The sequence below is a fragment of the Protopterus annectens genome, chromosome 4.part1 (genome assembly GCF_019279795.1).
Source record: "Protopterus annectens isolate FY-2018-M chromosome 4.part1, PAN1.0, whole genome shotgun sequence".
NCBI classification, from domain to species: Eukaryota; Metazoa; Chordata; order Ceratodontiformes; family Protopteridae; genus Protopterus; species Protopterus annectens.
Genome location: NC_056734.1, coordinates 550,406,776 through 550,434,312, shown reverse-complemented (window position 1 = coordinate 550,434,312; position 27,537 = coordinate 550,406,776). Strand labels below are relative to the sequence as shown.

General features: G+C 38.3%; 1 protein-coding gene across 1 annotated transcript in view; it reads right to left on the bottom strand.

Annotated features, from left to right (window-relative positions):
• LOC122801248 overlaps positions 1-27,537 on the bottom strand; it is a 158,116-nt gene that overhangs the window by 27,418 nt on the left and 103,161 nt on the right. The window contains exon 4 of the mRNA XM_044070801.1: positions 11,830-11,874. Within this exon, the coding sequence (XP_043926736.1) occupies positions 11,830-11,874 (45 nt within the window). The remainder of the gene's footprint in view (positions 1-11,829; positions 11,875-27,537) is intronic.

Here is a 27,537-nt window from a genome sequence, read left to right as displayed (position 1 = left end):
CTGCAGAGTGTGGCCATTTCTGAGACGCAAAGTAGCTGCACTGGGTAAGAAATAGCTCAGTATGCAGTGTATGTAAATGGCCACATAATGACATAGATATGAGGAATCCCATGCAGATGAAGCACACTGATTATGAAAGGCAAACATGGCTGAGCAATTCAGAAACATATAAAACAGGCGCACACAGGACAAACCTATTCTGAACACTGCTGATTTTTCATGTAGAGGACTATGAGTAAGCTAGGAGTAGAACTGCCGATTGCTAAACTTGCTTATGTTAGTAGTCACCATTACCGCCAGTGTCTCCTTTGCATTGTTTGTTGTGGCCATCCACTCCATCACAGGGGGTAACATCATATACCCTTGTACTAGACCTCCTTTCTTTAAAGAGATTTTGAGAACCAAGTCAGATACTTTCCTTCTCTCACTGCCACAAATACATTATACCCCAGTTTTTTTAAATCTTATTAACTCATTCCCTGCAGTACAGCTCTTCTGAGTGTGTACCTTGAGCTCTCAGTGGGTGTGGCTTGATCCTTTAAAAAATGAAGTTATCACCTTACAGTTCTAACAAACACTCGTTAACAGAGGTCAAATATCAATAAAATTGTGTTTGCCATCATGTATGCTTCAGGATAAAATGCTCTGATACCTTGTATGTAGCATGGTTTTGGAATTATTAATGCAAACAAGAACAAGTAATATTTGATGCCTAGAGGTGCAGTAGAAGGTAAATGCAGAAATGCCTGGAGGTGCACTCGGCTGTAGTGAGTTAATCCAGACATAGCTGGTGGGGTGGGGACATGCTTACTGATCTAACAAATGTTGAACAGGAATGGCACATTCATTTAATTGCTTCTTTCCACTAATGATAGGGTCAGTCTCCTCCAAGCAAGACATTTAATTCAGGTACTTTATTGACAGAAGTATGCATCAGGATTCCCAAGTGGCATGGCTCCATATACAGGATAGAAGGATAGAAGGAGCTGATCTCTGAAGCTCTAAGACAGCTACATTGATGGGGACAACACCATTTTGTAAACATTTGCCTTGAAGCTTAAAACTGAATGAAACTGTAACAAGAGGTAGGCAACTATGCATAGCAGGAAGGTCCTTAGTAGGACTGCTAAAGTAATTGGTAAACATAAAAAAATTGTTTTAATCTTCCCAAAGTTTCACTGATTGAATGAGTTGGACTGCCTGACTGCTTACTCCAGCAGCTTCATGGCCAAAAGGAATAGTGTTGGTAAAAGATAGCAGTCAAGTGTGATGCCATGGAGAAGTGGAAATAGTGGAAATATTACTGGAATAGTCACGAGTAAGGCTGTTGAGTTATTGTGTAAGACCATAACTATGGTTGTAGTGATGAGGGGGAAACTAAACTGGCTCAGCACTTGTCCCAGACAACAGAATCAAGTATGGTTGCAGTGTTAGGAGAAGTGTCTGACTTGGCTTTCTGCTTGATGTTAAATAAAACCCAGTGATGTGCCTCTGCTCTTCTACCCTGGAAGATGCCTGATTGGTTGGGGTGTGTGACATGAGGAATAATTGTCTGGGGTGTGTGACATGAGCAATAATTGTCTGGAGTCATGTAACCAAATTTTTATTTATCTGCTAGCTTTTTTCCCACCATACCTGTTAACCATCCCCTCCTATAAGCCATGCAATCCTAATTCCCCAATACTTTGCACCCCTATAGTGCCACAAAAGGGAAACCACCAACTGAAGAGGCCCATTATCCAGTGGCAACCTTCCCTGTGTCAGCAAAAGGGTGAGATTGCCCTAGTCCAAATGGCAATGGACTGAGGGTCTAGCTTCATCCCCTTATACTGGACCTGTCCATTCATAAAACTTGAAGTAGTAAGCACTCCAGATGCTTCTAGACTAATTGCTAATGAACTAAGCTATACCAGTCTGTGTGTCATATGATATACCCATTTTCTAAATAAGTCTTAATTGTAATGCATACACTTATGTGGTTATGATATATCCTCTGTGTTTATTATTAAGCCTTTCAAAGTGACAGTAGGGAGTATAGCAATACAAGCCTGTCTGGTCCAACCTCCCGAGCTACTGTATACTGCAGCTTGATGTTGGTTGATTCACAAAAAAATATATATGAACAGTGAAAAAACAGGAGAATGTGAAACACAAAGAAACTTTTCTGCACATTACATTTAATGTATCTCTTAAAAATCCCTTGCATGCAGAATGTACTGACCAATCAGAGACATAGAAGGTGTTTCATAGCTTGTGGATGTGGAGTAGTTAACCTACCACAGGTTGGATCACAAGTCACCATGCTTACATGTACAGTTACAAAAATCACCATTGTAATGCAGTAGTCACATAGTAGTAGGTAAGAAATGTAAGAGATTTCCTTTAGTACTTTCTGTGACAGGCGGATGTAGTATTCAGGAGTATGAGACAAGGTGCATGTGCAAATAACACTCTTTGCATGAGCTCACCCTTTGCACAGTGGGCTAATACTGGTATATTGTGGATTTATTTAAACTGCTACATTTCAGTAATTTATCTTAGATTTTACACTGGCGCACACTGCTCTGCACCACTGCAAGCCCTCTGTAAAGCTAGGTACTGGTACGTATTTTGAGAAATATGAATATGTACAATACACATTGGTTTCAATCATATATCTCAGTTGTCCCTGATTTTGCAGAGCATCCTTGACTTGTGCCCTGCTCTTTGTTAAATTTTAATTTTTTTTTCTGGTAAATTAGCAAGCATTACAGTCAGTCATTAATGACAGGCGTTAAAGCTTCATACTTCACATTGTTCAGAAAGTACATGTTGATGCAAAACCTGTTGCCCTATTAACTTTTGAATAAATTAGAGTAATATTAAAAGAAATCCCAATTTAGGTCTTTGTCTCATCCATTCATTTTTGTCCGTCTCCAAAATCATGTGCAAAGAAGTTAATATGTATGGTTTCAACAGCCTGAACATCTATACATATAACTTTTTTGTAATTTTTGGGCAAGTCAGTATTCCTCTACACATAAAAAAACTGCTGCAAATACCAAGTTCCAGATGATGTCTCTCACATTTCAGAGTATACATGTAGAAACTGTAATAGAAAACAGTAGCTCCACCTCACTATATGTATGAGACCCCTGTACACAAATTATCAGGGATCTACTCTTCCTCATTTAGTGCAAGCGTACACCATGCCCAGATTAAATCTGCAGGGACTATAGTCAGATGGAATCTAACTGTCTGCAACTTTTGACAGTCTGGACCTTAACAAGCTATGGCAAGTTCTTAGAGAAATGGGGATACTGGGTGAACATATTCTGTCTCCTGAAGAATTTGTACGCAGAACAAAGTAACTTTTAAAAACAACTATGACTGTTTCATGACTGGAAAGGAGCATAACAAGATTATATACTGTCACCTTAATAATTTAAATGATATGCTAAATATATTATGCAAAATGTTTTATGTTAGATGAGTCAGATGCTGGAAACAGAATTATTGGGATGAATATTAACAGCATCAGGTATGCAGATGTTACCATTCTAAAGACTGAAAGTGAGAAGCTGAAAAGCTTGGCAATAAAGGTGAAAGCAGAGAGTACAAAAGCTGGCTTGTTGCTCATTGTTAAAAATAAATAACTAAATAAATAAATAAAATGCTGTCATTTACACCTAGCAATTATTTGCAGCTGGATAGGGAAGAAGTGAAGGCACTTAAAGATCTTATTTTCCTGGGCTTAAAGATCTCTGCATATGATAATTGCAATCCTGCAATTAAAAGACATGATATTTGGAAGGAAAAATATGATAAATGTGGATAAAATTTGAAAGACTAAAAATACTCACGGTCAACAAAGGACGGTATACTCAGAGCTATAGATTTTTTTCTAGTATTAACATATGGCAGTGACAGCTGGATTATAAGTAAGGCTACCCACCGGAAAATTGATGCTTTTGAACAGTGGTGTTGGAGAAAACATTTGAGAATGCCTTCAACTAAAAACGATCAAATCAGTCAATACTTAAGGAAATTAATCCAGACAGCATTTTGGAAGGCCTTATAAATCTTAAATCTTGAATACTTTAGCCTCATGATGTGAGGACTGGGTTCACTAGAGATGACAATAATATTGAGAAAGATGAAAAGCAAAAGATGAAGGGATGAGCAGTAGAGGCTAAGGCAGTAAAACACCATTACTAGTACAAGCAGAAAATTATTGATTTCAACAACTGGCTAAGTTTCTGGTGTCATTCTAAGGAAATCTAGTATCTGTCTGCCTGGGATGACATAATTGACAGACCTAGATATTTTCCAGAGATTGCCTGCATGTCACCTCTGGGCTTCCGGATACTGGCCAAGGCTCTTGCCACCCCTGTGCTTCCGGATACTGGCCAAGGCTCTTGCCACCCCTGTGCTTCTGGATACTGGCCAAGGCTCTTGCCATCTCTATAGTGCCTTTTTTAGGTGGTGTTCCAAAGACCAAATTACCACCGTAACAGCTACAAACAAATGCAATCTGAGGGTCGTGCTGCTCAACGCTAGAAGTCTAAATATCAAAATGCACTTGCTCGAAGCACTCCTTAAAATGGAGAACATCGATATGTGTGCTGTTACAAAGACCTGGTTCAAGGCAGCAGATAGCACCCCTGCACTAACAGGCTATAACTCATTCCATACCTTTCGGCCCCAGAACTTGGACCGAAGCTCCAAAGGAGGTGGTGTTTCATTATTCATAAAGGATGTGCACACCTCCAGACTGGTAGCCCAACATGGCATTTCAGAGATGCTTCAGGTGCAGCTAACATTGGGTAAGACAGAGATTCAGGTCGTAGCCTGCTATAGGTCCCCAACCATGACCCAAGACTCACACTCCAAGATCCTAAGCACCCTGGAGAATATTAGGGTCCAACCTAACACTCTCATACTGGGCGACTTTAACTACCCCTCCATTAACTGGGAAAACTACTCATGTACCAATACACTTGCCCAACGTTTCCTGGAATTCATTAATTCCAATGCCCTGGACCAGCTCATTCTTACCCCCACTAGAGGTAGCAACATCCTTGACCTGGTCATTACTAACATGGGTGACCGTTGCTCTGTACCAATAGTCAACTCCTCCCTGGTTAGATCCAGCCACAAACTAATCACCTTGGAAATCCACATCCCTAACACCCCACTCCCCAAAGGTAAGCACCATGAAAAACTTCTCCAAAGCTAACTTTGGGCTCCTAAAAACAGAGGTGGCTAACTTCACGGCACCCATGCAATTGGAGAAGAGCTGCATGACCGCCGAATCATACTCTAATGCCCTGTATGAACACGTACACAAATGCATGGATCTCACTATACCCAATAGAACCAAGACGCTCTCCTCCAAAAAAAGAAAGCCAATCTGATGGTCCCTGCCATAAACAAACTCTACAACAGAAGGAGGAAACTGATGAGAAATAAGGTGAAGTCTCAAGACTGAAAAAACTCCCTTATCAGCCTCAACAAAAAGTTGAGATTTCTCATCAAATCCTCTAAAGCTAGCTACGAAAACAGAATTGCAGCAGATAGTAAAGACAACCACAAGGGCTTCTATAGTTATGTAAAGAATCTCCGTGGCAATATCCAGATTTGCTTAGAGCTGTTGCACAATGGTACCTCCTATACTGAGTCAACAGATATTGCCAATATACTGGCCAATAGATTCCGTGCCAACTTTACCCCCCCCTCTCCCCCACCAAGGGACCAATCACAATATCAGTAGATTGCCAGGCACCCAGTATTACTGCTGCACAGTTTAAAACAGCACTGTCCAAGGCCAAGAATACAGCTTCTATGTGACCTGACAATATCTCTGGCTGTGTTCTACATGAACTACAGAGTGAACTGGCACCTCACCTGTGTGCCCTGTTCAATCACAGCCTCACCTCAGACTTTGTCCTTACCGAATGGTGCACTGCTACAGTCATCCCACTCCACAAAGGAGGAGCAACTACAGACCCTGGTAACTATTGCCCCATTAGCCTGACAAGTCTGATATGCAAAGCTATGGAATGCATCATCATGGACCTAGTAAACAAGGATATAGGGAATATTCAAACTCTGGATCCCACACAGTTTGGTTTTGTGAAGGGTAGCTCATGCCTGCTCAAGTTGGTCGACTTCTTTGAGTCAGTCACCAGAGCTGTGGATGAAGGCAAGGTAGTTCATACAGCAAAACCACAAAGAATGAAAAAACAGTTCCAAATACTACAAAAATGACCACCACAGCTACAAAAGTAGGAAAATGTAATATACACTTAGCTCCTTGGCATAAAATGCCTTCCAAGAGTAAAAAACATCCTAATACATGAACTTAAATACATCCACTAAATACCTTAATTAGCAAACTCAATAAAACAATTAATTATTTAAATTACATATTTCCAATTACACTTTCTGTTAAGCCCAAAGGGCTCCAATGTGCCATATGTTAAAATAAGCAATGTTTCCTTCTGTAGCAGTTTATTCTTAACATTTCTGCATTCTCCAAGTAATACCTCTACCTTTCTAACACACAACCTTTCAAATCATCAGTCTTAGAATTATGATAATGCAAAAAATGGGCACCTAAAGGACTTTCTAGTCTCGTATTCTTGATGTCCCTAACATGTTCCTGTATGCGTACTTTAAAACTTCTGTATGTCTCTCCTATATAATACAAATTGCAAGTACACTTTAATACATAAACCACTCCCTCTGTGCAACAGGTGTAATGACATCTAGGAGTGAACTGTATTCTGTTAATATATGTAAAATAGGGCACCAAATATTTACAAATTGAGCACTTATTACAAGGAAAAGTGCCCTTTTCTTTTATTCCACTTGTATTTACATTACTAGATGGGAGACAAAAATGATTATATACTACCATATCTTTCAGATTTCTGTCCCTCTTATAAGAGATTTTAATTTGCTCAGGTAGCAAATAACACAATTCCTTGTCTCTTAATAACATGGGCCAAAACTGTTTTACACACTGTACCACTCTATTTGTAAGTACATTACAGATAGTAACAAAATTAAATTTCCTTTTGTGTCTGTCTACCCAAAATTCTATTATTATTTTTTTAGACTATATAATTTTCCCTATTTCTAAAAAATCAATCTCCTTTTCTCTCTTGTCCATCTCTTAGTTCAAAATTTTTGTTCTTTAGCCTCCACTATCTGTTGCTCACCATAACCTCTATTGAGGAACATTCGATTTAATGAGCCTAAAATTTGATGGAATACAACTGGGTCATAGTGTGAAATTTTTAGATATTAAGTTGGATAGACTGAATACAGGTCTATATAATAAATTCACACATAGAAACCAGTTTCTGTATGGAAATAGTTGTCATCCTGGGCATTTGTTAGCTGTTTTGCCCTATAATGAATCTTTGAGAATTAACAGATTGTGTAGTACAGAAGAAGTCTTTAGGACAGAAATAAATATGGCAGAATTAATCTTCCTCAATAGAGGTTATGATGAGCAACAGGTAGTGGAGGATAAAGAAAAAAATTTTGAACTAAGAGATGGACAACAGAGAAAAGGAGATCGATTTTTTAGAAATAGAGAAAATTACATAGTTGAAAAAAATAATAGAATTTTGGGTAGACAGACACAAAAGGAAATTAATTTTGTTACTATCTGTAATGTACTTACAAATAGAGTGGTACAGTGTGTAAAACAGTTTTGGCCCATGTTATTAAGAGACAAGGAATTGTGTTATTTACTACCTGAGCAAATTAAAATCTCTTATAAGAGGGACAGAAATCTGAAAGATATGGTAGTATATAATCATTTTTGTCTCCCACCTAGTAATGTAAATACAAGTGGAATAAAAGAAAAGGGCACTTTTCCTTGTAATAAGTGCTCAATTTGTAAATATTTGGTGCCCTATTTTACATATATTAACAGAATACAGTTCACTCCTAGATGTCATTACACCTGTTGCACAGAGGGAGTGGTTTATGTATTAAAGTGTACTTGCAATTTGTATTATATAGGAGAGACATACAGAAGTTTTAAAGTACGTATACAGGAACATGTTAGGGACATCAAGAATATGAGACTAGAAAGTCCTTTAGGTGCCCATTTTTTGCATTATCATAATTCTAAGACTGACGATTTGAAAGGTTGTGTGTTAGAAAGGTAGAGGTATTACTTGGGGAATGCAGAAATGTTAAGAATAAACTGCTACAGAAGGAAACATTGCTTATTTTAAAGTATGGCACATTGGAGCCCTTTGGGCTTAATAAAGAGTGTAATTGGAAATAGGTAATTTAAATTAATTGTTTTATTGAGTTGATTGCTAATTAAGGTATTTAGTGGATGTATTTAAGTTCATGTATTAGGATGTTTTTTACTCTTGGAAGGCATTTTATGCCGAGGCGCTAAGTGTATATTAAATTTTCCTACTTTTGTAGCTGCGGTGGTCATCTTTGTAGTATTTGGAAGGTGGTTCATACAGCCTGCCTTGATCTGGCCAAGGCCTTTGATACCATTCCCCATTCAGGAATCATAGAAAAACATACTAAGCTAGGCATCAACCCCTATATCACTAGGTGGGATGCAAACTGGCTCACAGATAGAACCCACAGTGTGAAAGTAGCTGACTCCAAGTCAGACTGACGACCAGTCACGAGTAGAGTCCCACAGGATTCAGTCCTGGATCCTCTCCTGTTTGGTATCTACTTCACTGAAGATCAGACCAACATGAAGGGACTCTGGCTGACAAAGTTCGCAGACGATTGCAAGTTGGGAGCCATAATTAACTCCCCAAGTGATGTTGACATCCTAGAGAAAGGCCTCACTGAGACCAATGACTGGTGTCAGAATCATGGCCTTAAGCTCAATGCCAAAAAATGTGTCATCATTCCCTTTGGGAAAAACCCGGTCCCATGAATTACCACATCGATGGTAGTCCACTGAATATAGAAGGTATCATAAGAGATCTGGGAACACAGGTTGACAGTAACCTCTCTTTTGACCATCACATTGTCACTGTAGTCAGAAAGTCCTTCTATGTGGCACATCTCATTACTAATGGTTTTGCATCCAGGAAGAAAGAGGTCAGTGTCTCCCTCTACTCTTCTATCATTAGGGCAATCATCGAGTACAATGCCCCATTTGGCATGTACCTCACTAAACACCTACAACAACTGGAGAGGTCACAAAAATACCTCACAAAGAGGATCTTAGGCCTTAAACACTTGTCCTATATGGACAGACTCAAAAAACTCCAACTATTCTCTGTCTCATATTGCCTACTTAGAGGCGATCTCTGCTTGACTTACAAAGCCATGTCTGACCCAGCTCTGTTAGAAATGCTACATCTAAAGAAATCCCAATCTCTCCATACTACATGCTCCAGAGACCTCAACCTCATTACCACAATCAACAGAACAAGCTGGAGGGACAGGTTCATAACCCAAAGACTGCCCATGCTATGGAATAGACTTCCCATACATGTCAAGAGGATTGCCTCACTGCCCCTTTTTAAGAGAAATCTTGATGAGTGGATGGGAAATAGAAAATTCACCTTGGGGATCACTCTAGTGGCTGGGATCACTCTAGTGGCTCTACCTGACAGAAGCACTAGGAACTAAGGTTGGGTGGCACAATGCTAGGGTAATCCTATGGACAAGTTTGTAAAGGCTCCAGGGCCATTAGCCTAGTACACACCTATAAACTTATGAACCTATAATGAATACGAACTTGAAAGAGCTTAGTGATCATGTGAGATGATAGAAGAGTTGTGCTCTCACAGAGCTCCAATTTCACTATAAGAAAGTGCAAATGCTGCACATCTTTTGTCTAACAGTTTAAATTTTACCTCAAAACCAGGGGTATACCCGTGAGGCAGCAGAAAGCCTGCATGCACCAAATCATCATCCACAGCAATGTGATGAAATGAGGCCGGGGGTGCAGGTGTTTTTTCAACTGGTCCACTGGAAATAATAATGCAAAACACACACACACACACACACACACACACACACACACACACACAAAGGGAGGAATGGTCACTTGGATATAATTAATATCAAATGACTATACAAAACTGTGCAGCTATATTCATTACTGTCATTCAAATGCCCTTGCAGGAAAAAAGGACATATACTGCATACTGTTAACAAGAGAAATCAGTGTGTCCACATGAAGATCAGACAGCAACCTAAAAACAATATTTCAGATAATATTGTAATAGTCAGAAGATGAGACAGGAAAGCTTCTACCCCCACTGCACATTCAAAAGGAAAAGTCCATCACAGCAGCACATCCAGAAATTTGAAAAAGACAGCTGTGACAGTGCAGTTCTTTGGAAGTCATCTCTTCACATAAAATCATTGCCTTGTGTGAAAACATGATTAGAACAGCAACTGGTCACCATTGAACTTCTCAAAACAGTGTAAACTGCATCCTGACCGCACAATGCAAAGGGATAATGCCCTGATTTTGCCCCAGATGACCAATGTCAACTAGCAGCATGGATACTGTGAGGATCAAGTGGAGGAGGGTGGGAGACAGTGGCTGAAGGCTGTGATTGGCTGACACCAGCTTGCTCATTTTGGTGAGTGGAATGGTGTCAGCCAAGGCTCACAGCAATAGCAACATTAAGAGTCTAATAGCTCCACACTGCAAAAGGTGCATTGCTTGGACAGGATGCTGTGCATGAATCTTCAAAATGCAGCCATCACAGGGTTTGCAGGGCTGCTGCAGGGTGTTGGAGCAGGCCGTACTCCCTGACAGCAGTGTGGTCATAGAATCCTTTATCTCCTCATTGATCCTGGACATGGATCAGGTAAATCCAAGGGAAGGCTAAGACAGGGCTGGTAAATGGTAGACCTGGTGATTAAGGAGAGGAGCTGCGCAGCTGGTGGTCAGCTGTGGGAAGCTAAAATAAAAAACAAACATGTTGGAAACTGAATACAAGTACCACATTCAGTTTTGTCAACATGCACATGATCTTTAAAGAAGCAGTTCTTGACAGACAGGCCTGACATGCTAGACAGTCCTTGTGTACATGAAGAGTTCAGTTAATTGAACAAACAATACCAAACTGTCTGTGAAGTCAGCAGTTTAGCATAAATTTTGTTTGTATCATGGAATCCTGCTTAGCATTCACCAGAAGGCTAGTTTTAGCATTTAATAAATGCATAAGTTTACTCATAGAAAAAAAATCTGATCATATTTATGTTTTATAGTAAAACATGTTTGATTAAATATGTATTACAAATAACTTAAGTTTTAAAAGATATTTACAATTCATCACAGATGCAATATGTTTGTATATGCACAACAGTTTGTAAACAGAAAAGTAAATGAATGTATAAAATGAACTCATGCTTCACTTTAGGCAATTAGTTGAAGTTCTATGATAGTGTGTTCATGTTGTTACCTGTTATGAGTGTGCAGCAGGTTGTAAGACAAGATTCAAAATGCTGGCGTGGCACTACAATTACAAGTCTGTGCCAACAGTAGTTACATTTTACATTCAATCATCAGGAAACTATTTCATAGTGGAGTGGGGTGGCAAAGACACCTGATCCCACCTTAGTCAGGTTAGGACTAATGTTAAGATGGAGGGACCTAGTATCCCTTCACCTATCAACATGTACAGTGCACTGCTGTAGACATTCTTTAGTTTCACCTCACTAATGCAGCCAATCTCAACTCTGTATACCATGGAAAGACACAACATGGTAGCTTCAAGATGAAAGATACTATTTTTTTTCGCACAAATGTAAAACAAAATACTGTAATAAAATGAATTATTTAAGAAGCCAGAAATGATTTATAGATGTTTTACATACCATCTCTCTTTCCATTGCTGGGAACTGGGCTTCCCTCTGGGAGATCTGTAAAATACAACATTGAAAAAAGATGTTATAAAGTGGCTGAAAAATCTTTAAGTGATTTCTTCCAAGGTTTCTTTTGTTCATTTAATATGGAATTGATTTGTTGATTTATATTCAAGTGGTGAGTATGCTGGCACTGCTGAAAGGCACCATTTGCACAGAATGTAAATATTGTTAAATGCAACATTAGTATTATATCTACATGGCATAATGTGTCTGCCTCATGGACACAAACATGCAGCAAGTATTGAATTTGCTTGTTGCACAACATTATATCAGAAATAAAACACGTCTGCAAACTATTAGGAGCAACTGCATAAAATGCATTTTTAGCTGCCAGACCAGTGTGATGTGAAAACTTATGTGGCATCTGCTTTCCATGAGAAAAGCTTCTAGAATGCTTATTTATACATGAATATTTAAATCTTTTTTTTCAGAAATCCTGAAACAGACTTACAGATTTAGCTGTTTTAACCCTATTTATATCACTTTCCCGTAATTTAACATAATATGGTTTCTACGTCATCTCAATGAAAACATTCATTTGAGTGTCGTTTTGAATGAAACTACAGTGAAACAGTACATAAACACTGGTTTTACACACAGTTTTTTTCTCAGGGTGCAAACAAAGCTCTCCATCACACTTAAATATAACCAATAATGATGTGGCTTTACCCTGGGAAAAGAGATATTCCCCCCCAGCGAGGTGTCAGTCAATGAAGTACATTTCCATTTAGCTCAGCCTTATCACATAGCTGGTCACCATAGAAAGTGCTGCATGCTCCCTACAACATGACAGAGCTATTAATGTCACACCATGACAAGACATGACATAACAATAGCAATAAATGACAGCACATCTGCCTCTAAGGCTATTCAGGATTGGCAGTTAACTACCTAAGTAACTGTCCCTTGCATGCCAATTTTCAGCATCTTGTCCCAGTCATCACAGCAGTGCAGATCCATCTTCTACAACATAATCCAAGGATCAATATTTTTAGTAAATAATTTTACTTAAATATTATCATTAGTCTGTTAATCTTGATCCTTGTTCCACAACTACCATTTACTGTTACCAGAATAAATCTCCAGTTTTATCTGTAACAGCCATAAAAAATCTACAGCATGCTCTCTTCAAGCAAAAACATGCCAAATGTGGCAGTATTTTCTTCATATAATGGTCTTGCTTAACCTTCTCTAAACTTTCTTAGTGAATTCTATCTCATTACCAAGATATGGTCACCAAAAGTTTTCCAAAAGTAAGCCCAAACAATGCCATACATATATATATAACCCAAACAATGCCATACATACATATATATATAACCCAAACAAGGCCATACATACATATATATATATATATCCCAAACAAGGCCATACATACATGTTGACAGCTTTGTTTCTTTACTGTCTCCAATGCAATAATCTCTAGAAATGCATCACAATGGCCTCTTGACCCTGACAACTGCTTTTAAGACACATTGACATTCCATTGAAAGCAAGAAGTGGTCTGTATCACCCAAATTCTTTACTTTGTGACATCCTTCAAAACTACCTACTACTAATATTCAACTGATTTAGCTTTTTCTGTTATTTGTTTGAAAGTGTATTATAACACATCTCTTACAATGAACATATGGTTATCACTTCTTTGCTCAAATGCTGATTATCTTTAAATATATTTGAAGTGTAGCCTCAAAATTCCATCTCACGCCCCCTAACTTTAAATACAGTTGTCATCCCCCACAACTCACTTAACTACTGCAGCATTTCCTAAGAAGACCTTTCTGTCCATGTATTCAGACCAAATATACTCAGAAGATCTGGAAGTCATACCATTTAAGAGTCTAAAATATTACTGGGCTGTGTTACAGTACTAACATTTATTTTTACTGGAATCCCACAAATAAATCACTCCAAAACCCTGTATACTGAATACCAGTAATCATCTATTTATTTATGTTTGTCATAAAATATTTTCCTTGCCAAGGTTTCAGTAGAATAGCTATACTATTCATTTTACTCCCTTTAAAATGACATTATCATTTCTTTGTTTGGCAATATGCCTTGTATATCATTCCATCTCTGATCACATTTAAAGTGTTAGAACCTCATTCATTATCAGTACATAACATAATACATAGAATAAACCACCAGTACTTTAGGAAAACATTAATTTCTTAACTATTTACGTTCCTAAAACTCAGTCACAATGTGCACTCTATCCAGAAGAAGTCCACATCAATCCCTCTTCTTGCTATATACTACAGACTTGTTTTTATCTCCAAACTAAGGTAAGAAGCGGATGCACAGTCAGCAGGATAGTGCATATTCCCCCACATGCACGCAAGCGCACGCGCACCCACACACACACACACCACTGAACAGATCCATTGCTACCTATTTACACATACTGCTGCAGCACATGTAGACTGCACCACAAAAGCGGATGCACAGTCAGCAGGATAGTTCATATCCACCTACATGCGCGCGCGCGCACACACACACACACACACACACACACACACACACACACACACACACACACACACACACACCACTGAACAGATCCATTGCTACCTATTTACACATACTGCTGCAGCACATGTAGACTGCACCACAAAACATCAAACTTCAGCCCTCACCAGTGGCCAGAGAGTGTGTCAGCATGAGGAGAATCACAGGTGCTACTGTGATCAGGCAATGAAGGATTATTTCTTCAAATAATCCACTGTTTTAAATATGGTGCAAGACTTTTCTTTTTTCTTTCATGTTCTTAAATGTGACTATCATGCCCAACCCTAGCTCTTTTCTTCTAGACTCCACATATTATGTTACTTTTTTCTTTCTTTCTTTCTTTACAGATCCACTTGTACAGGTAGTTTCTTCCTGCTGTTTCTGAACTTACTTTACATTCTCTACATGCTTTCAAGTGTAACACCTCCGAAATTGCAGACTATTCTAGATAGAGAGCCACACTAATTGTCTACAGAGATTACTAACAACATGAAGCAAAGCAGATTGTAACTGCTTACAGTAGACCTTTTGCTAGGTCATAGTGCCCAGAGCAGTCACCCAACTTCTGCCTAATCCCTTGCTGCAGTTATTAACACCCTAAGTTACTAAATACATTCATTTAAGTAGTCACAATTTCACCTCTTGACTTCCTAAGTAAATATCAGTACTACACACACACATAGATTCATAGACTATTACTAGGCTGACAACCCTGGGGGGGGGGTCTTTCTAAGCCTAGCCAAGTCTTCCTGAATGAATAATGATGTCCTCTATCCAAACAGGACATTGAGGGACAGGCATTTATAAGCTACCTCTGTCCATAAGGGACATGGCTGCTAGGCCCAATGTAAATTTCCTATTCCCCATCCACTGGGTAATAAATGAACTTAGCTTCACATGGATGGGAAGCCTGTTCCATTGCACGGGCAGTCTCTGGGACACACATCTGTCTCTCCAGCATGTTCTGTTTAACTCACAGACAAAATTTAGGTCCCTAGACCTTGTGTTTCTGGTACTCTTTGATTTCTGGTACACACACATTATATCTATATATATATATATATATATATATATATATATATATATATATATATATATATATGTCTATTTCTCTACATATATACATATACATATACATACATATATATGTGTGTGTGTGTGTGTGTGTGTGTGTCTGTGTGCGCATGTTTTATACATCTTAGCAGGTATGGCACAGTGGGAGCACTAACTTCAGTTTAATTGTAGTTAAATAGCAAATAATAATCACACTTTAACTTAACACAGTTCTAGCTATCTTACAGTTTGGTGTTTTTCCAGTCCAGTTTTAAAGCTTCTCATTGGACCACAGACCTTCATATTTCACTGTAACACAGACCACAGTGCCTTGTAATCCCCAGGTGCATCCACAAATATGCTCCAGGTATTCTTCAAATAAATTTACAGGAATTTCAGAAATTCCTTTGCCACTTTCACAGCTTCCTGTAGTCAGGCTCCAGAAAGAACCTCAACTCATAACTTAAATTCCTCCCCACTGGAAGAAATGCTTCTGATCACTGTGGATACAAGTTCTGATTATAACAAAACAACATCATTTTAATGTGACCCACGTAAGTTCTTACTGGAATATATACTATATATATATATATATATATATATATATATATATATATATATATATATATATAGTGAGTGTGTGTGTGTGTGTGTGTGTGTGTGTGTGTGTGTGTGTGTGTGTGTGTGTGTGTGTGTGTGTGTGAAGTGTTTAGGGCAGGGTGAAGGGTGCTAGAGGGCATGACTGGTAGTTGCTGATGTAGTTTTATTGCACTACCAGCATTCAGAAATGAATGCATGAATGCCAAGTACTGTAACTGCAGTTAGGGCTAATGTGTTGAGGTTCTTTGTATTTAGTATTGTAACTGTAGAAAGCTACTTGCTACATCCGTAATAGAGTTGAGGGGTGTCAGAGCCATATCAGGGAATGGCACTTTTGTATGAGAAACAGCCACTGTGCCACAATCACCCTCCCCAAACCCACAACATAGATTTAGTTCTATTCTGAATGGGTTGATTTATGGGACCAAGATAACCCGTCTGTATTCCTGTGGCTGTTGACAAACCTATGTCTAATGATGCATCCTGTTACTTGTGCATACAGGGCTACTTAGTGAGTTACCATAATAAAACCATGGCCAACAGTGTTTGCCCACTTAATAGTGAGATATAGATTCCTACTTAGGTAGCAGACTTGGTCTTCCATACATCCTAATTCCTGAGACAAGCTTCCCAAAGTAGAAGGTTTAGTAAAGTCAGGGTCAGCCAAGACTATCTCAGACCATACCTCTCAACCTCTTGGCACAAAAAAACTGGACAAAGCCTAAAATAAGGGGAACAAAGGTCCAAAAATATGGACAGATTTCAAATATTGACTTTAAAACATAGAAAGTTGCTAAAATAACAGGATTTATATTAACATAGTATTTTCTAAATAATACGAGGTCTGAAACTTAAATACATGTCATTATTTAGAGACTTCAATCCTCAGGGATTTGCCAGAAAGCCACACATTTTATGAGGAACAGACCAAAAATACAAGGCAAAAATCTGGACATGTTGAGAGGCATGTCTCAGACCAGGGGATAGATTTCAGTTTACTGTAACTTCAGACTCTCTTGGTACATTCCTGCACATACTGTACTTGGATAATTGTGACTCCCAATGTTCTGAATAAATTAATGTGTCATCAAGGTATAATAATATGTACCCAAAGTGAGGCTGCAGAATTTATCCATGAGGCTTTGTAAAGTAGCAGGAACTGATTGATATCCAGAGGATAAGATATACTGAAGAAGAAATTCAAGGATGGAGAATTCTGTCCTCTTTGGCTTTGGGGGTGAAGAATATCTGCAGTAACAGTTGTTTAAATCTAGGATGGTCATTTACCTAACTCTGTATGGGCTCATCAACTTTGGTCATTTTATATTTGTCATATTTGGATAGTTTTTGGAAATCCCTGCAAAAATATGGAGTCATTCATTTGAGAGACCAACAAACTGGACTGTGCCATTCACTTTAAGACTCCTTAATACTTCACAATTTAATGTTTTTTCACTTCTTCACATCTTTCTTTTCTTTAGGACTCTGGTATCCAATAATGTTTTTGGTTTGCCTTCTCCCTTACAAAGTTTCAATATAATGCTGTAAGATGCATTAAATCTGTTCTATCAGTAGCTTAGGGAGAAAAAAGCTTTCTCTCTCAGTAATAACTGTTTTACTTCTTGCTTCTCTACATTTAGACAACATTTTGTCTACTGAAAAAGCAGGAATAGAATTCCCTGGTACCATAATTTTGATATCTATCTTAAGTCCCAGGCTGTCTACAAAAGTGTCAGCTTCTTTCCAATGTTTGCTTACATTTATGTGATATCTGGTTTTCTATTTCAGTTTGCCATATTTTGTAGTTAACCTTACTCATGTCCTGTACAACCTCAAAGAGTCTTGGCATCTTGACAGGAACTTACTTTCAAAAGAGGTAGCTAATACTAACATTTTGTCTGTAGTTTTAAACGCTCAAAGTGTGGCATATCTATGATATACCCATGACTACACTTCTTGTTCCCTTTGTATATGTTCTTAATTATTGGCATCACAATTTTAACCTAATTTGCAAGTCTTAAAGTTAGCTATCATGCTTTTAAATTAGGTTTTTAATCCTCTCAAGTCTCATTTGTTATGTCCAACAAGCCTCATGAATACCTACCAAATAATAACTCAAATGGAGTACAACCAGTGGAAGTTTTGGGCACTTCTCTTGCAGTTACATTGAAGTAGGAAGGTAACTGATCACAGTTCTTACCATTCTGTTTGTAGCCTTCTTTAGCACAGATGTCAGAATTTTAGTAAAGACTGACCTTAACCCATCTGTTTGAGAGTTGTAAACTGGCATTTTTAAATGCTTTAATTTAAACCAATGGCAAAGCCATTGACTTATCCTGTACATACATGGAGGGGAGGGGGTTACCTTCTCGGAGAGCATTTCTTTGTGAATCTCCGCCCTGGAGAAAAGTAACACTTGTTTTCTGACTATTGACTTAACATTTTATTTTTTGTATTGGTACTGCTTCAGGACAATTTGTATCATAGTTAATAATTGCTATTATGCATTGGTAACCAGTACTAGAGTTTACTAATGGAATTACAAAATCCATAGTTATCTGTGGGATGGAGGTTCAATAACAGACATAGGTATCAGCAGACTTATGAACAAAGCATGTAATGCTGTCTTGTGGCATTCTGAATATGTTGTGCAGACGTTTTCAGTATATTTAATTTACACCAGGTCAAAAAAGCTAGCTACAATTCTAGATGTGGATTTTGTCCATCTCGGAGTGTCCCTCATAAACTATGTCTAGGTGCCATTTTCTGCAGAAGTGTTTCAGAATACTTTGGAACTAGTAACTGATGTGGCATTTTGCTTAAGTTCTGTTTTCTCTGTACAGCAAATCACTCCTCAACTTAAAATATGGGTATGGATCCAATCTCCTCAGCCGGTTTTCTTATTCTGGCTATACTTTTGCTACCCCTGCTTAATGTATTCTCTTTACTTACAATTTTAATTGCATAACTTTAAATCTGTCAGGTCAGGAGCAGTTTTGTCAGTAAAGTGACATGAAGTAGGCGATCTAGTCTCTTCACTTATAAATGCAGGTATGGGTGTTTGTTCTTCTCCCATTCTTTCCTCTAAAAAGTACACCAGTAGCCAGTGACTTTCTTCTTCTTCTTCTTTTGGTTGACAATTCCTTTACTTTTTGTTCAGTAACTTTTGCCCATTTAAGTACCTGTTGTTGAGAGTCCTGTTTCTGACTAGCCTTTTGCTCTGACATTACAGGGAGGGCACCCTGGGCTCTACAGAGATTCACTTTCTTCCCTTAGTGGGTTTATTGCTATGAGTCTCACCGTCTGTATAACCACACACACAGACTTCGTTATTTTAAAGGCTACAATCTTCTAACAATGTTTCATGTCATGGACTATCTGTTCTACCCATTCAGCTTCTGCACTGACCTTTCACTAACTCAGCAACTGGGTGTTTCAGCTAAGACTTAGTAACTCCTTCTAGAAACCACCAAAGCTAACAACTCTTCTGGGGAATCACTCTTCTCAAATGTCATTCCTAAAATATGGAATAAACTGCCAACCCTTATTACCTCCAACTGCTCCACTGTACAGTTTAAAAAGCTCCTAACTGCTGACGTAGCAGACACTTGGCTTTGTTCTTGTAACTCTCCTGGATAAGTATAACCTCAGAATATTTAACTACATGTTGCTCAGCCAGTGCTATTTTACACCAAACCATGACCTCACTTCTATTAATACTGTCTCTCCTACTCATTTAAATCTATATAGTCCTGTCTCTCATATTTGTTTATGTAACATCCAATGAACTGCACCCTCCATCAGTATTCTATCATTGCTTGTGAATGCTACTGGAATCTTATTTCATGTTTCTTAACTTTTACAATACTTGTATTTCGTATGTATGAAGCTCTTCTCCCCAGGCCTCTGCTGAAAAAGTACCTTTATCCAGTCGGACTTTCCCGGTGAACAAATGTAAAATAAATAAATAACAGGTATCTGATAACACACAGGTTCTTCTATCCCTTCAAAGCCATATTCTAGCTCCTTTCAAAGTATCCTCACCTGTCCATTTATCTTTAAATCTTGATCCAGATTTGTGTTGGACTGCACCAGAAGTGTCTGTGAGGTTCTCTCTCCATTCTGGTGAAAAAAAAAAAGAAATCTCTCTCTGTCTCTCAGTCTCTCTCTCGCTTTCTCTTTGAATAGAGTAAGAAAAGATGTAACAGTTATTTCTCCTCAGGTAGAGTACACACTGAGAACATAATCAGTTAACTCTCTGCAGATGAGCTAAATAGTGAAAATGTTCTTGCACTTATAGGATGTGATTTACAAATGGGAAAACAGTGTTGATAGGTTTATATAATGTGCCTGCTGCCAGTCACCAGTGTAGCAGGTGTAACACATTGGAGATGCTTTCTTCATTTTAGGTGTAATTTGTTTACAGTGAAATGTAAAACCAAAGCTTATCTCCAACTTAAACAGAATATAATAAGCATACTTTTGGTCAACTCACAGTTTAACTCTATGTTTATGAGTTCAATTTTAAAGTTTCTCAGTGAAGCACAATAGTCCTTGTTCACATACAAGATGCTGCAGCTCGGATGAAGCTACCTTGCAATCCCCACAGGCATCCACAAACTGGTTCCCGGATTCACCAAGTAAATCCACAAGACTTCCAACAAGCCTTCTGCTACTTCCACAGCTTTCTCTGGACTGGGTCCACCAACAATCCCAACTCTTAGACTTGCAATCCTTCTCTAGGAAAGGCAAATGTCCTTAGCACTATGGCTACAAGGCCTACTTTTAACAAAAGCTTTTTCAGGTTTTTCATATTTACTGGGCTATCATGGGATTTCCCTGCAATATGCTAACTATACAAGTTGCCATCGAGCTTTTACCATAATACATAATGCATTTGTGCATACACACACACACACACACACACACACACACATGTGTGTGTGTGTATGTATATATATATATATATATATATATATATATATATATATATATATATATACATATATATATATATATATATATATATATATATATATATATATATATATATACAGAGAGAGGGAGGGAGGGAGAGACAGACAGAGAGACAGTGTATGTATTTTTGTTGTGTCTTTCGGCTTTCCGGTTAGGGGTCGCCACAGCGGAACTCTGGCCCACTAATGATTGGTACTTGATTTTTAAGTGCTGAGTTACCAGCCCTGACGCACAACCTTCAATGAAGGTACGCCCATTCACGCATGTCTCCACACAGAAGACGCTCTAGCTGAGAATTGAACCGGACAGCATCTTACTGTGAGGCGACAATGCTACCGCAGCACCACCACCGCAGGCAGACAGTGTATGTATACTGAACTGAATAATACTGAACTGAATAACCACTGTAATGCTAGATCAAAATGCAATATATCAAAATAGGAGATACCACACTGGGGAAAAACACAAATTCCCTTAACCCACTGTCTACTGATCTTGGAGAAAATAGTCCTCACAACATAGCTAAGCAATGTAAGTGAATAGAACATACTCATTTACTTGCACTGCTGTACTCAAACAAGAACCAGAGCATGAATCACCTGCAGCCATCAACATAAAAAGATATGGGAAAATGTTGCAATCTACATATGTATCTGTGTGTGTGTGTGTGTGTGTGTGTGTGTGTGTGTGTGTGTGTGCATATATATATATATATATATATATATATATATATATATATATATATGTACAAGACATATGTATATGCAAGCACACACAGATATACAGATACATATACACACTGTAATTCCTCACCCCCATAACATACCTCATAAAAGTAGATGAGAGATTAGGACTACACAACATCATCATACCTCAAGATAATTTTTTTTGTAAAAACTACAGTTTCCGAAAGACCCTTGGCAGTATTAACAGGTCTGAAATGAGGTGGTCTGTATCTAGGCTGTCTGCTCATTGGCATAAGTGCACAACACCTCCAGCTTTCAATACCACATTTGTCATGCAGCTTGTAATTTGACCAGTGTCACTGGTCTCCACTGGAATTATCACTTCTGCCATAGGAAGGAGTATGATGTTATTGAATTAGCACTCCTTCCCTACCCCACCCCACAACTGCTGGCTCCCCAATACCAGACTCAATTGAGAATTACACATGGCATAAAGAAATCTGCTGCCACAAAGCTCATGACTGGAAGTATTTTAAATGTTACTTAATTATGTATCTGATATGCTAAGACACATGCACGAACCACGTATTTGGTACAGCTTTTGACATAAGAGGCAAAGCCAAACAAATATTTTGGTAATAATTATTGTTACAGACTACGTGCACTTTTAATGAAATGTGATATCTTATTTGCAGCACACACACACACACACACACACACACACACACACACACACACACACACACACGCAAATACACTTGCACGCGCGCACACACACACACACACACACACACACACACACACACACACACACACACACACACACACACACACAGACATATGCTATGCATTTGTACTAAGATTTCATAGTAGTGTCCATTTAAAGCAATAGTCAGAGTAAAACTCATATACGCAGTGAGTGAAGCTTACCCTCTTCCGTACAGCTATAATATTTTAGTTTCTATGGCTTTTAGAAAAGTGTTTTAGTGAAAGTGCATTCCTAACATAAAGCCACTGTTCAACTTTGGTTTCCTTCATGCTTTTCCATCTTCCTTAATCAAGATGGTGGTTGTGGTTATGGAAACATTTTTCATTAAACAAATAAAACTTGGACAGCTATTAGTAATTTACCTTCTTGTAAAATAATTTCTTACAAGTTAAGTGGCCTTCTCTGCAATGATATTAAACTGCTGGTTTGTTTTGGATAATCTGCTGATTGCAAAAGATGGGGTATGAGGAGGAAGTTTACATAGAAAAGACTTAGCATGAAATTCAGATATATGGCCACTGCTCTGTACTGCAAGGATTGAGCTAGTTCAAGAAAAATACAATTTTACTGCATTACAGACAAATAATTCTTGCCTTACCTTCATGACTGAAGGTCTCTTTTCATATTAAAGCTAAAAGTCCTCTTGGCACCCAATGCAGAATTAATTTTAACTTCACACAACCTAATTCTTATCTGTTAATGAACTGGAATACAGCTCAGGGCATTTTCAAGACTCTTTGTAAACGTAACTGACACAGCATACCTGGATGATCTCTTAGCATGTAGGAAATTACTGCAAGTGTCACCGTTGTTACTGGTGTTAAAATGTCTTAGCAGGGTGTCCTTAGTTTAAACATAATTATATTGTACAGAAACCAATTTTTAAAGTTTAGTTAACTCTGAGATAAGGCATCTGTGCTCAGATTTCTTGCATTTCCACTTGACCTGGTTATAAATTCTGCAGCCAACCATTAAGAAATTTGAGTACAATCATTCCAAATGGGTATGATGCCTCTAAAGGAGAAGGCCTGTGTACAAAATATTTTCCTAGACTTCAGGAGACTTTTTTTCCTATCTGGTCCCCAGTCAGAAATCTGGGACACACAAAAATGCCAGAGTGCACGCACAAACCCATGTCCTGGCATGGCTTCTAACTTTGACTAAGAGTCCCTTTTGAACTGTCTCAGTTGTTGGTTGGCAGACAGAGTCACTGATTAATGCCACCTGATCAAATAAGATTAGGTACAGTATTTGAATCTGCACTCACTGAAAAGTTTCACAATTTATACTAAGGTTTAGAGACTTCAGTAGTAGCGATACTTAAGTAAATGGATGACAGGAATTGGGACTGAAGCCCCCTGAATGGAGAATCTATGCTCCCTACACATATTGAAATAAAAAAGTTGTGATACATTTCAAATTACCTACATGGATTTGTCCAGTTAGGCTCCTCACCTTCCAAGGACACAGAAAGAAAGAAAGCAAGAGAGAAAGAGAGAGAGAGAAAGAGAGATGCCATCAGGCACCCTGTCTCACCTTTTACAATATTCAGCCTTCTAGAGCTCGGAGTACTTTCCTGATTCCTGAGGTGTGTCAGCAGAGCTAGAGGCAGAAATCCAGCTGTTATACTCCACATTGGCTTTCCTACTCAGCTCTTCTTAGGTCAGACATACATGCAATAGTAGTCATAAACAAATCCACAAAAGTGTACCATGGGACAGAAACCCAACTAAGTCCTTATATGGCTCACTAATCAGAGGAAAGGGACTTCTTTATGGAAATATGCAACAGGGACTAGTTTCACATTAAGCAAGAGATCTCACACTATAACATGGTTCTAAATAAAACACTTACTGTGTATGCTGAATTTTCATCTGTAGTAAAAGGAAAGAAATTCTAACAAGATTAGATCAGATGTACTGGCAAAATAAAAGTGGCACATTTCATGAAATTTAGCTATAACTATACAATTTTCTGCCAAAACCTCCAGTTTTGTCACTGCAGTGTATATTTACAAAATCACACAGCAGCTCTACTTTTCAGCATCTACCTTCCCTTTCAAGGTTACTTTCAGCAGACCTATAATACTGACGCTGCTGAATGGGAATGATTTTTTAAGGTGGTTGGTCACTAGTATTCTTTGCATAAGACACCTGCCCTCTTAAGATGTGACAATTTTCAGTCCACAATCTGTCTATTTTATCATTGTACTGAACACTACACCAGTGTTAAGATCCAAGAAACTGAAAGAGGCAGGTCTTTTGCACTTGGGTAGCACGCTGAAAAGTCTGATGATAGTTGTATTGTTGGCATGAGAATAAAAGAATGTGGTTTTAGTCAGATGTTTATTTAATGGGAACAGTCCTAACTCTGTGGTGTATCACAGAATCTTACATTAGGCTGAATCTGTGTGGTCCTGAAACAAATTTTCTGGCATTTTGCCATGTGGTACTGTACTTAACTATTACTTTGAGTAGCACTTTTTCATAATATCAAATAGTGTTCTGACCATCTTACTCATGCATAGTAACTATGCCCCTGCCCCTATAAATTCATTTACAAAAAAATAGTTTCCCTAACAATAGGATTTGGGTTAGAGACTGGAAAATGAAAATATTTCTTTCCTTTTTGGGTGCTTCTTTTTCATAGTTTTTTTTCCCAGATTTTTTTGTGTTTTGAATTGCTGGCATTGATGTGGTTTTCATCAATGTTTATACAGTTCGATAAAGTGACATATAATCATGTGGATATATATATATATATATATATATATATATATATATATATATACACACACACACACACACACACACACACACACACACACACACACACACACACACACACACACACACACAGACGCTTTACTCATCCAATCTAACAATCTCACATACACTATTGAAGACATAGCCAGCCTTGGCATAGGCCAACTAGGTGGCCACCTAGGGTGTCACTCTAACAGGGGCTCTTTTCCAGTATTTAGTTGTTTATTTTTTGTAGTAAAGTAATGGTTTATTTAAAATATGTTGAATTAACATAGGAAAAATTGAAGAGTAAGACAAGCTGTGAGAAAAAGGAAGACAAAACTAATCTGGATGGTGTAGGTAGACCAGGATGGAGGCACGGGGTAGTGGGGGGGGTGCTGTGCAGCCCTTTTACCTAGAGCACCAGTTGACCAAAGGCTGGCTGTGATTGAAGAAACACCTTACATTCAAATGCACACACACACACACACACACACACACACACACACACACACACACACACACACACACACACACACACACACACACACACACACACACACACTTCTGATAATCTCATGCTCACACACACCAACATTCATCAGCCCAGTAGTCATCCATATACAGGCTTACATCCTTAACTCTTCACTCTCCACTTTCTCTCTCTCTTACACACTCACTCACACACACACACACACACACACACACACACACACACACACACACACACACACACACACAAGCACACACTTTTGTTGAAATAGGAATCAATGAAACAGTGCAGTGAATATCATGTTGAAAATTTATTTTCAGTGGAATGAATGTAACCCATATACATTAATGAAGATCTAGAAATTCAGACCTTTATTGTAAGTCATGTAAAATTTTGTTAAAAAAACAAGAATAAAACACAGCAGCAGCTGTGGAAAAGTACATTTTATTCTGTTAAATTAAACTAAAAATAGATAAATAGATTAAACATAACTAGCAGATTTTAAGCAACACATTTTTTCCAAATTAAGTGTCACGTTTGCATCTTATACATAAGTGTATATATATCACTTGATCGAAAAACCTATTTGTCGAATAACTATTTGTCGAACCTAAATTGTCAAAACGTCTCTTCATCGAATGGCAATTTCATCAAACTTTTTTCACAGGGAAAAGCAACGGTTGGCCATCATTGGGAATTTGCCCTTTTCTCCACTGTAGTGTGATCTCAGAGTTGGTATATTTATCTAGGGGGGTGGGGGGCACAGCCCTCCACTTGGGTGGGTTTTACATTTTTAGAATTTAGTGATGCGCGCTAGGTGGAAAGCCATTTCTTTCCCTGTGAAAAAGTTTGATGAAGCAACTGTTCGATGAAGAGAGGTTTTGACAGTTTGGGTTTGACAAATAGTTATTCGATAAATAGGTTTTTTGCTGAAATGATATAGACCCAGATATAGATATATATAAGTATAGATACAGAGATAGATAGATCGATCAATATACATAGAGACATACATAAATATATATACAAATATATCGAGTGCATGTGTACATATGCTTAAAAAGTTTATTTCTGTTTTAGAGTCGAATAACCAATAACATATGGAACGGGATCATCAGTCAGTATCCCAACTGAACACAAGCAACAAGGCAACTTTGCCAGAACTGGGGCTTTTATTTAAGCAGATAAATACAGTAGTACTTATCTGTGCTGCATTAGCACTGACAGTTTTCTACAGAGCAGCCTGTAAACTAGAAGTGATTGTTCAACAAAAAAGTCATTAAGAGATGGTGTTCAACTGCATTAGGGGGTAATACAAGTGAGTAGCATTGTTATCTCACAGCAAGAGGTGACAATTTGGTTTGATTCTTGGTTGGGGTACCATCTGTTTGGAGTCTGCTTTTTTCACTGAGTATTCCAGTTTTCTCCCACATGCAAAAGATAATTGGTTACACTAAATTTTCCTTTGTGTATGTGTGTGTGTTTGCTTGTGTGTGTGTGTGTGTGTGTGTGTGTGTGTGTGTGTGTGTGTGTGTGTGTGTGTGTGTGTGTGTGTGTGTGTGTGTGTGTGTGTGTGTGTGTGTGTGTGTGTGTGGTACGTAAGAATAGCCTGGCAATCTTCTTCTATTCCCTACTTGCCTAGCAAACTCTGTGGACTGCATTACATCAGCAGCTGACAATAAAATTGTGCAAAAGAAATCTGGCAGCTGTTTATATTAAGACATATAGGGGTGCACAGTAGCAAGCACCACCTCCAGAGTGATCTGGCAGCTGTTTATATTAAGACATATCGGGATGCACAGTAGCGAGCATCACCTCCAGGGT